The sequence below is a fragment of the Cebidichthys violaceus genome, unplaced genomic scaffold (genome assembly GCF_023349555.1).
Source record: "Cebidichthys violaceus isolate CVI_PGR_0920_01 unplaced genomic scaffold, fCebVio1.0.p SCAF_100, whole genome shotgun sequence".
In the NCBI taxonomy this organism is placed as follows: Eukaryota; Metazoa; Chordata; class Actinopteri; order Perciformes; family Stichaeidae; genus Cebidichthys; species Cebidichthys violaceus.
In genome coordinates this window covers 316,122-327,831 of record NW_027176264.1, presented here as the reverse complement: position 1 = coordinate 327,831, position 11,710 = coordinate 316,122, and the positions used below count along the sequence as shown (strand labels likewise).

Genomic DNA, 11,710 nt, shown 5'->3' with positions numbered 1-11,710 from the left:
ACAACACACTGATTTTACAACATGTATTATCTCATGTAGTTTAATTTATTTAAATAACTGCATTACTTCCCTTCTAAATCAGTTGGACTATTTGTTTCTAAAAAGTCTGGTTGCCAAATTTATAATGTTTTATCTAATCATTGTATGTATAAGAAGATTTTTTTTTATTGAAGCCTCTGAAGAAGCAGAGCAAAAAAATAAAAAAGAATCACCTTTTCTGTTGAAAGAACTTTAGTGTCAGAGAGTATTTTTAGTCATTAAATTAGTTTTTGTTAATTTTTGTCTTAAAATGTATATGTGTTAAGTCATGCTTTAACCTGTCCTCCCAAATATCAAAACATATTGTCCACCTCTCTGAAGAATGTGTGTGGTGCTTGAATAAAGTGAACAAATCCTCTACGAAACTAAATCAAAGTTTCCACTCTTCCACAATTCATAGAACATTGATTGAACATCTTAAATAGATGATGCTCCGCCCACTCAGATTAATCTACCTTCAAAGTATACAAAGTTGTTGAAATTGGGAAAATATTGTACTTTTTACTCCTTTAAATTTGTCTGACAGCTTTAGTTACTTCTCAGATGACAGATTTTCATCCCCATCCTGTCCAGATAAAATCACGTATCTCCAGATGTGTTGATGTTGCATGTTAGTGATGAACTGAAGGATGAAGTGTTCCTTTATGAGTAAAGAAAATCCTCCTACTTCTTCAGCTAAATAAACTTTTTAAAAAGCCTCTTGGATCAGCTGGAAAATGCATCGTCACAAAGCTGAAAACAGGCTGTTTGTTCGTTTTAGAGATACGTGGTTCTATCTATGTGATGATCTTATAGAATATGATGCATTGATGTAGATTAAACTAACCAACAGGATATAAAGGAGTTAAAATGCAACATATACATTAAATGCAGCAGGGATATTAATCCAGAAACATCTTATTTCAACAGGGCAACATTTAATTCACATTTTCTTTTCATTCTTTAAGCAAATTTTCCTGATAATAGGTTCTGAAAGCAGGACTTTTACTTGTAGTGGAATATTTTAACATTGTGGTATTAGTACTTTTACTTCAGTTAAGGATCTGAATACTTCCTCCACCTCTCCCTCTTGGAGACGGTCCAGAGAGGAGGAGCAACACTGAAAGAGGAGCTTCAAAGTCACATTTCCTGAAGTGAAAATGAAAGTTAGTCTGAGCGACAGCAGAGCTGCAGTCGAGACAAGTCTCTCTGTTTCTCTGTAAAGAAACATTCAACTGAATCCAGCAGATTTTTCTCAACAACACAACAGAGTCTCTGACAAACACTGGTGAGTACACTGTTCTACAAAGACTAAATACACTCACTAAGTATTTAGTCCAAGTTTAGTTCAAACCAGAATCTGACTGTTTTACATCTTGTTTTATCATATAAAGAATATTAAGCCGTAGAAATGTGTCATTTTAGATAAAACCATCAGAGGTAGAAACTAAACCACAGTGACTGAACTCTGACTAGTTAAAGGTTAGACAGAATACAGTCACAGCTAGCATTAGCTTAAGCTAATTCACAGACCTGTTTCCTGTTTGAACTCAAAACCTCAGCTCTACTCAGACAGGAAGTTCAACTCAGAGTAAATGTTTAACTGAGCTCCAATCAAACGTTGTGAGAGTTATAAAGATAAATACTATTATATATAATATCCTGCAGTCCAGAGCAGTTAGCTTCCATCTTTTTTCTGCACGTTTAATGTGTTTGGTTTTCTTCTCTCTGTATCATCCTCCTCTCTCTCTCTCTGTCTTCCTCCTCTTTGTCCAAAGTGACACTTTAGGTCTTTGGACAGAGAAAGTGATTTTTCTTTTGCTCTGCTCCCTCAGACGCTTCAATAAGACAAGTAATATAGTGAATTACTTGCTATATACAGCATATATACAGTATATATAATCAGTTAATGTGTTTGGCTAAACATTGTAAATATTGAAATTATTTTAAATACTATTTTCACTTTAATAACAATATAAACAGCAGGGTTGAAGTATTATTATACGATTTAATGCATAATCTGACAGTAACGGAGGTATCACATTGTGATTTTTGAGTTTTGAAATTAAATCCTATTATGATTTTACAGATTTAAATAGCATTAAGAAGAACCAGAGAGCTCAGAATCACGTGGCAACCTCTGAAAAGGGAAGCCATTGCAGAAGTGCTTTAAAACTAGAGTTGGTTATCTTGAAAAAGTATCAAAGGTAGGTTTATGCTTGACTGAAAAAGCTTTACAACTCAAAAACCCAGCCCAGTGTTGCCAACTCTTTCACAATGAAAGTAGCTAGCAGGAATACCTCCTAAAAATTGTTTGTCCCTTCCCTCCAAAGCCATGAATGAACATAGCTATTGATATCCAACTTTGTTTTCTTTCTTTTGTCAGACCATTCAATTAATTGAATTGTAAAGAAAATTAGAACAAATATAACAAATAGTGCTTTTGATGAAAATAACCAACCAACCAAACAATTGCATTCTTTCTAATGGCCATCTGGTTGCAAAAAGAAGTCCAATTGTATATATCAGTGATGTGTGGTGAGGTTAACTAATGGTTGTTTTACATATTTCATATCAGTATTCTTTACACACACATATGTACAGTACTATATTTGATTCCACCGGGAGTGTGTGTGCCGCGATCTGCGATCTGCCCCACAGATTTGCCCAACCGATCTGCTCCACCGAGAGCGCTCACGGGCGCCACCCGTGAAAATCGTGAGATCCCGCGATAATCTGTGTAACAACCACAGATGTATTAAGAGAACAACAAACACATAAAAGGTTACTTTACCTGTCAGATGTTGAATTGCTGTTGATTTGTTCATATATCCCTGTTATTTGAGACATTTTTAAGCTTAGATATAGAATTTTACATTTTTGCGGTCAAAGCAAAATCTAAGAAGAAGAAGAGAAGTGTAGAAGAAGAGCAGCGACAGAACAAGCATGAAACCGACCCGTGGGCTCTCGGTCGCCCCCTTCAGTGAGGCAGAGGTACTGTTTGCCTCTCTTTGCTTTTTCACTGCGGTTTCTGTCAGATCAGCAAGACTAAATATGTTCTACACAGACATGAAATACATTACCTAATTTATGGAAAGAAAGGATATATAATAAAAGTGTCTACAAATATTACAGTGGTGACAAACAATGAGAAATCAAAAGTCACGCGCTCAACCCAGTTAGTGAGGGATTCAGTCTGAGGTGAGGAACAGCTGGTCACTGCCTCACCTCACGGTCTCCTCTCTGTTTGAACAGGACATGCGCTAATTCAGAGATTTTGATTATAAAAATGCTTTAAATGATTGGAATCATACAGAAATTACATTTATAGCACAGATCAGGAGAAAAATATTAATTTTTATTTTAGGATTATTTGTTTTTTACTTTTCATGATGTCAGGGGAGGCTCTGCCTCACCTGCCTCCCCTGACCGCACGTCCCTGGTATGTATATATTTCTCACTTGATTTAATACCTCAGTAAACATAATTTGATGGTCTCAATTGCTAGTTTGAAGTCTTCTTCAATACAGCATGATGTTCATTTAGTAAACTATGGTCCCATTTAGGGTCAAACACGGTATGCTTTGGGGCAGGGCCACCTCGTGATTGACAAGTTGCTAACTCAGCGTTGTCTGGTCTGGGAGTTGTCCGTGTTTTTGTCCTCTAAGCTCTCTTCTTTTTCTCTTCCTTTTTGTCGCCAGACTTTAGATATGTCAGCTCAACAGAAAGCCAGCAGCAACAGCTCAGAGCAACAAGCTGCCAAACCAGGAGAAGTTCCCTGTGACATCTGCACTGGAACCAAACTGAAGGCCCTGAAGTCCTGCCTGGCATGTCTGGACTCCTACTGTGAGACTCACCTGGTGCCTCATCTGACAACGTCAGGTCTGAAAAGACATCAGCTGATCGACCCTGCGGAGAACCTGGAAGGCAGGATGTGTACGAAGCACGATAAACTGCTTGAGCTGTTCTGTAAGACCGACCAGATGTGTGTCTGCATGCTCTGCACTGTTCTAGACCACAAGAACCATGATGTTGTTCCTCTGAAAGAAGAATATGAAGGAAAGAAGGCCGAGCTGGGGAAGACTGAGGCTGAAATTCAGCAGATGATCCAGAAGAGACAACTGAAGATTCAGGAGATCAAACACTCAGTGGAGCTCAGTGAGGACGATGCAGACAGAGAGATATCAGATGGTGTTCAGGTCTTCACCGCTCTGAAGGAGTCTGTTGAGAGAAGCCAGGCTGAGCTCATCGACACGATCAAAGAGAAGCAGAGAAAGACAGAGAAACAGGCTGAAGGCTTCATCAAAGAGCTGGAACAGGAAATCTCTGAGCTGAAGAAGAGAAGCACTGAGGTGGTTCAGCTCTCACGCTCTGAAGACCACCTCAACCTCCTCCAGAGCTTCAGGACCCTGAGCACTGCTCCACCCACCAAGGACTGGACAGGAGTCAGAGTTAGTCCACCTTCATATGAGGGGACTGTGAGGAGAGCTGTGAATCAGCTGGAGGAGACGCTCAGTAGACAGATGAAGAAGCCGCTCACTGAGGCTGAGCTGAAGAGGGTCCAGAAGTCTGCAGTGGATGTGACTCTTGATCCTGATACAGCACATCCTGACCTCATCCTGTCTGATGATGGAAAACAAGTTAAACATGGTGATGTAAAGAAGAATCTACCAAACAATCCAGAAAGATTTGATTATAGTGCTAATGTCTTAGCAAAGCAGAGTTTCTCTTCAGGAAGATTTTACTACGAGGTTCAGGTTAAACAGAAGACTAAGTGGGATTTAGGAGTAGCCAGAGAATCGATCAACAGGAAGGGAAGCATCACTCTGACTCCTCAAAATGGTTACTGGACGATATGTTTGAGGAGTAAAAATGAGTACAAAGCTTGTACCGACAGCCCAGTCCTTCTCTCTCTGAAGTCTCAGCCTCAGAAGGTGGGGGTGTTTGTGGATTATGAGGAGGGTCTGGTCTCCTTTTATGATGTTGATGCTGCAGCTCTTATCTACTCCTTTACTGGCTGCTGCTTCACTGAGAAAATCTACCCATACTTTAGTCCATGCATTAATGATGGTAAAAACTCGGCACCTCTGATCATCTCTCCTGTCAATCACACCAAGTAAAACAACCATTTAGTTCTATACAGCAAAACTCGCTTTCACTTAATGTAATACATTTAAATGTCTATTATGGGTAATGTATGGTGTACACATTGATTTTCCCCCTTTTTTTCTAAATATTTTTCTTTGATGAGTCACATTGCTACTCAACACTGATTTATATTATCTAATGAAGTCAAATGTATTATATAACCATCTGAATCATCAGAAACAATGTACTCAGAAATATGCATGTTTTTTGAAATTCTGGATACCAAATCCAGAACCTTTTCTGTTGTCATTGTAAGAGTTTGTATTTTTAAGCTTGTGAGAGCAGAGCAACATAAAAAAATAAAAGAAATTGAAAAAAAAAAAATATCACTTTGTCCAAAGATATTTAGTTTCAGAGTAAGCTTTGACAAAGAGGAGAGAGACAGACAAATACACAAACAGAAAGACACTTGATACTGAGCACATAGTATCGGACATATTAAATTTACAAAAGAAAAGATAAAAATCAACTGCCCTGGACTTCAGAATATATCTATCATCAATTCTCTCTAAAAACCTGCACTGCCACAATGGACCTTAATCATTTGCCCTGAGTAGGACTTCCTGTCTGAGCAGAGCTGAGTTCTTGTTTTCATACAGGCAAGAAGTGATCAAAGAAGCAGAGCAAGAAAGAAACGGGCTGAAGGCTTCATCATAGAGCTGGAACAGGAAATCTCTGAGCTGAAAAGGAGAAGCACTGAATTGGCGTGGCTCTCACGCTCCGAAGACCACATCCACCCGAGCTTCAGGACCCTGAACACTGCTCCACCCACCAAGAACTTGACAGGAGTCGGTCCACCTTCATATGAGAAGCCGACAGCTGTAAATCAGCAAACAGATGCTGGCTGAGGACGAGCAACATGTAGTGGAAGCAACAGATCTATAAGTCAGCTTAAGCTAATGCTGCATGTGACTAAATCTCAGCGTAATGTGCACAAACAGCAATATCACAAATAATGTGGAAGCCAATTGTGGTACAAGACAAGATGTAGACATTGATAATGGACTTTAATGAGTCCAGCAGTCAAAAATATTGTTTTTCACCAAAACATGTCTGGATTGAATTTTAAATGTCATTTCTTTTATTCGTTTAATTTATCCCAAAATGATAAATTAAACAAATTAATTTTAGTCTTTAGTCATGCAATAGCCTTTCCTCCCCAACATGACAAAATGTTGTCCACCTCTCTGAAGACAAAGACCATTTTGATTGAATAAAGTCAACAAACCCTTGACGGAATAAAAAAAAAAAAAAAAAAAAAAAAGCTTTTACATTGGATATTTTAATTCATTAATTTCATCCAGAAGAACTTGCAATTCAAAACAGATGTGGTGATGGAACTTCTCATTAACCACACAGATCCATTAACAAATTACTCGCTCAGAACATACCGTTTACCTGGATAATCGGAGCGTTATCCAGAAGCTGGGATCCCTGAACAACGGGCTAATACTACATTCGGGTCATATGGCTGGTAGACAGAAAAGGACTACAGAGTTGGTTGTGTCAAGGTTAAGACAATTGTTGACGATTACAGACTTTGGCTGATATGAGGCCTCTATCCATGTTGAGTTTTGGGAATTTGTTTCATTTAAACTGCAAAAGTAAAGTACATTAGAGCTTTCAGATAAATTAGTTTGACCCATTGAAACATTTGGAAATTCAACTGTACATTCAATCAACCACTTGTTCTAGTGACTTTTTGATTTAACCTTGATAACTACACAAACTATGTCTGATCACAGTATTAAGTACTTTCATCACATTCATTTCATATTAAAAGTTCTTGTTTCGTCACTGTAGAGGTCTCTCCTTCACTGTGATTGGTCCAACAGCTGTTTCCTGTTCCCACTGAGCTCCTGCAGCAAAGAAAACAAGTACATTGTGTAAAATATTACAGGTACCCCTTAATTAAGTTAAAGGGTTCACCCCAAATATTGAGTTGATTAATCAATTGTGGCATGTTAGTTTAATGGCTCGTTGGTATGGTTAAAAAAAAAAAAAAAAAAACCGAAAACCCCCCCAAAAAATCAGCCATCCCTTAACAAAATCAATTAAGGGATATCTTGTCTTCATTTAGTCAAGATGAAGGGAAGTTTTCCATTATAAAACCACTTTTCTAGATGATAATTTATCCAACAGTAATATATCTTAATTACATTATTAATAAGAACAAATCTAATCAATAGAATTTATATAAAAATGTTTACCTTAATTACACACCGCTGATTTTTTTGAATATTACGGTTGAGTCTGTAATATTTTAAATGCTGTGGGTACATACATCTGGTATTTATAGCAACAGTACAGTAGATTCAGGTTGACCCAGCATGTGCCGAGTACAGTTTTAGTGGAAATACTGGTCCAACTGGTTTAGGAGTCCACCCACTCACCTGTTCCAGTCGGGTGACTCCGGCTTCCTGTTTCACAGTCTGAATCACAGCAGCTACAGACTTGATGGCTGCCACTGGCCTCCCTCCACCTGTCAAACAAAAGCTCTGCCTCTTACAATCATTTGGAGAAAAGGTTTCAAATTTCATCTCTTTTCACTTCAGATTTTTATCATCACCTTTTAGTAATACTGCATGATCATGCAGCACAATTAAAAATGTTATATTATTGTTATGATATCTGAGATGACCAGAAGTTTTTTTTTGTCTGTCACTGATTTCAGATTGATAAATTGTCATTTCCATCTGAAGTTGTTACTAAAATATAAAGTTTTTCCAGTATTTCAGCAGAGAAACACTATCAAGTAATTGTAGTGTTTGCAGCAGATGGCATGATGGGAGTTGTAGTATCAGTGGTGTCTCACCCGTTGGCGAATGAACAGGCCTTGTTTGCGGCATCAACCGCTCCAGCAGCTGCGGTCGCTTTCACACTGCAGGTGATGTAGATCTACAGAACACAAAGAAGGTGTTCATACAAGTTACTCGAAATAGAAACCAACGGCTGTCTGGAAGAAAGGAAACAGTAAAAAAAAAAAAAATAAAAAATAAAATCTGAGGTAAATTCCTAATCACGCAGGTAGATACAAGAAGTGTGTGACGTGTTGGAGTCTCACCACGCCATTGTCGTCCTGTTGGAACCTGAACGCCTCCACCTGAAACTGCAGTCTGTCGTTCCGAGTCCGAGGCAGGAACCGAGAGCTGGAGCCTGTCAGCTGACTGTCAAAAAGACACCTGAACACAACAAAGAGGACCCTCAAACAACCGACTGACAAAGATTGAGGAGAAGATTACGGCGTTTGGGAGGACATGCTGCAGTAGGAAAGTCATGCTTGTTAAACTGAGATTCAACAAGAGTTGAGGTGGACTATAAAAAAAATACACCACCAGTAAAGTAAGCTCACCCGTTGTTTCCCAGGAAGACGTATCGAGGGACTGTGTCGATGTTCGGGACCACTGTGGCCACGCAGCTGTCCACCGTCACTCTGAGGGGGACGTGATGAAACTGTTTGACTGTTACTTCAAACCTCATCATGTCTCCCATCAGGAAAACAGCGGACGGGCGAGAGTACTGCCAATCATCTGAGGGACAGAAAGCAAAGACAGGAGTGTTCAGAAATCTACCAAAATATGGTGGCTTCCTATTAAAAAGACCAACTGACCGAACCTCAGTGGTGGAAAATAACTTTGTGTTTTGTACCAAGTACAATTCTGTATTCCATTTCAGAAAAATATTGTACTTCTCACTTTACTTAATCTATATAAATTGTGAAAAATAAATTCTTAAGTAATCCACTGTTGAAGTTTCATGATCTACTCTATTCCCCTGTAAGGTCTCCCTTTAATAGAAAAGCACCACCAGGAAAATAATTCATGAAGTTGGAACAAAACCAGTCAACCACCCACCAGTCAACAGTTTGATGGAGAAGTAGAGATTTTCCTCCGAGGCTTTGGAGACACTGAAGGGACTCAAAGTCGGCTGCAACAGCGAGCTGCTCACATCATGCTTCCTAAAGCAAACATAGATTAAACACTTCCATCTTCTCCAAAAGACCAATTGTCTTTAAAAAGGACATAGTTGGAGTGTAGCTAGGTAGCCTATTTACTCAAGTACTGTGCTTAAGTACATTGTGTAAGTATTGCATCAAATGGAAATACCCAATTCAAGCTTGGCAGTTTTAGATTAACACGGAATATACAACAAACTATTAAATTATACATTATAGTTTCAGCTATCCAACAATATATAAGAAATTCAGTTCAACTCCGACATTAAAGTGATGAACACATTAAGGTTTTAATACAATTTTAAATTGTTTCACGTACATCTTCCATAACTGCTAAAACAACAAATGTTTTTTTTTCCTGGTTCAGTTGTATCTGACCTCTGGTAGTGACACTGGATGTCGACCGTGATGTCTCCGGCTCGGATGATTTGACCGTTCCCCATAGGATTGGGAGAGTAGAGCAGCGTGAAGGTGTAGATGAACAAGTCCTCAGACATCTGAAAGACAATTTACTGGAACATTAACACTTATCAAAATTACCAATAATGTTACCAACTCTGCATCTTTGTGAAGCCTTTTTAGCTACAGCACATTTACTGCCTGGTTTTCTCTGACAAAGTTACTGTTCATCACCAGACAGGCGCAGTGAAAAACAAGCTGGTGAACATAGTGGAGCATTTAGCTGCTGACGATCAATATTTCCCTCAGGAGTCAAAAGTGATATCATTTTCATCAGGTGGACAGACGCACCCAATTCTCAAATCAGCCAATCGATACTGAAAATGTATTCATCATCTGGGCTAAAAAGTGAAACAATTTATGGATAAATTAAAAAAAAAAAAAAAAAAAAAAAAAAAAAAAGAATTATCTTTTCACATCAAACACTCACCAGCAGCTGGCTGCCACATCCATGCAACGTCGACTCGAAAATCAGAACCTGCGTTTCGTGATCTTCCCAAGTGGCAGGACATCCTCCCAGCGTGACAGCCGCAGCCAAGACAGGTTTACCCATCCCCAGCAGGTCTTTCTTTGCCTCCACCCAGACGGAGCTCTCCCCGCAGACTGCGCTGACGCTGTCGGCCGCCGACGGCGCTTTCAGCTGAAAGTCTGGAGGGAACTGAGGCTCATCCTCAGCCGGTGGGTCCGGATACCTCCAAGACAACGGTTGATGTAAAGACTGCTTCTCCTGGACAGCTGTGAGGGAAGGGTGTCATTATCAGTTTCATTGGTAATGCTATGAATAACCATAGCCGGTATAAAAATGGATCCATTGGTTTGTAGAATGCGGTTTTGAACCCTCGAGTTCGGCATTTTGGCCATCGCCATCTTGATTTTTGCAACCAGTGAACAGGAGGAACCATATAAGGACTGCAACGGAGTGACGTAGTGATGCTGTATACGGCTCTGGTAGCAGTAGTGACCTTTCAATCACCGTGTAGCCCCGCCCTAAAGCATCCCCTGCTTTATGGTCTATTTGACTCTAAATGGACCATAATGTACTAAATGAACATCATGCTGTATTGAAGAATACTTGAAACTAGAGATTGAGACCATAAACTCATGTTTACAATGTTTACTGAGGGAATAAATCAAGAGAGAAGTAGAGTCATTTTAGACTAGACTTCTATACAACCAGAGGAGTCGCCCCCTGATGGACACTAGAGAGAATGCAAGTTTAAGGTACTTCCGCATCACTTCCCGCCCTTGGTATCTTGTCAGCTTTAATCATTACAAGGACAACAAGTCTTCAATTTTTTTTAGCCCCCTGTAAAACTGAAACACTGTTACAATTAACATTGAATGCATCAAAATTGAGTAAATGTATGCCTTCACCATAAGTAGACCTTGCAACAGATTGAAAACATCGAGTCAGTTCGATGCGGGAACATTCCAGCATCAAACAGTTATTTCATCCATCGCAAACAAGTGACACTGTACAGCAGTCTTTGCCTTCAACCCTCTGATTGTCAACTTCAAAGTGATGTTGCCACCCAGCACCTCCCTTCCTGCACGCATTAAAATCAAACAATCACTCCATCTGATGCTGAAACTCAACATTCAATTTATATACATTAAAATGTATCAAAACATTTGACTGATAAATCGACCACATTGATAATCATCAGATACCAAAAGGGGTCAGTGTTGTAGTGATTCCTGTGGTGTGAGTGAGGTCTACCTCCAGGTTCCTGGACCGGTTCCTGGTGTCCAAACCTGCCAGCAGCAGGCTGAGGGTTCCACTTGAAGTCCAGCACTGCTGACGCAACTCCACAAAGAAGCCAGAAAAGGATTCTAACTGACACGACCATGTTAGGAATCTATGCTGTGTTTCCTCTGTTTGAAACAACCTCACCTGTGCAGCAGTTATATTTGTAGGGTAGAAGTTTGGCTCCGCCCACCGCCTGATTGACTTGATTGCTCCCCAGCTGGGCCTCATTCACCTGCACCAACCTCACTTGAGCACAGAGACTCACTTGAGCTTTGTGCCAAACTCACAGAACTTTAAATCGAAAGTTTGCAAAGATGCCAAATCGGAAAAGACGCAGCAGACATGTTGAACATTTCCATTTGATGGAGTGACACTTTAAT

The 11,710-nt window shown here is 39.6% G+C and overlaps 2 protein-coding genes across 2 annotated transcripts; one reads left to right on the top strand and one right to left on the bottom strand.

The window, feature by feature from the left end:
* The first annotated feature begins 1,201 nt into the window (after positions 1-1,201).
* On the top strand, positions 1,202-6,804 carry LOC137886398 (zinc finger protein RFP-like). Its single transcript, XM_068728860.1, has 2 exons — positions 1,202-1,306; positions 3,720-6,804. The coding sequence occupies exon 2, from the start codon at positions 3,729-3,731 to the stop codon at positions 5,136-5,138; it is 1,410 nt and encodes a 469-aa protein (XP_068584961.1). The 5' UTR covers positions 1,202-1,306; positions 3,720-3,728; the 3' UTR covers positions 5,139-6,804.
* Positions 6,804-11,430, bottom strand: LOC137886414 (zona pellucida sperm-binding protein 3-like). The gene is made up of 9 exons (XM_068728861.1): positions 11,301-11,430; positions 10,011-10,315; positions 9,500-9,618; positions 9,021-9,124; positions 8,519-8,696; positions 8,231-8,348; positions 7,982-8,064; positions 7,560-7,648; positions 6,804-7,025 (listed from the first exon to the last, which is right to left on the bottom strand). Exons 1-9 carry the CDS (start codon positions 11,428-11,430, stop codon positions 6,961-6,963), a joined length of 1,191 nt encoding a protein of 396 aa, XP_068584962.1. The 3' UTR covers positions 6,804-6,960.
* Positions 11,431-11,710: the final 280 nt, after the last annotated feature.

What these genes read in the sequence shown, in the direction of transcription:
- LOC137886414 (XM_068728861.1), bottom strand. Translation starts at nt 11,430, where the DNA reads ATGGTCGTGTCAGTTAGAATCCTTTTCTGGCTTCTTTGTGGAGTTGCG. An exon ending in ACCGGTCCAGGAACCTGGAG is followed by an intron (nt 10,316 to 11,300) that starts GTAGACCTCACT and finishes CTTCCCTCACAG; the next exon opens with CTGTCCAGGAGAAGCAGTCT. An exon ending in ATCCAGTGTCACTACCAGAG is followed by an intron (nt 9,125 to 9,499) that starts GTCAGATACAAC and finishes TGTTTGCTTTAG; the next exon opens with GAAGCATGATGTGAGCAGCT.
- LOC137886398 (XM_068728860.1), top strand. Translation starts at nt 3,729, where the DNA reads ATGTCAGCTCAACAGAAAGCCAGCAGCAACAGCTCAGAGCAACAAGCT.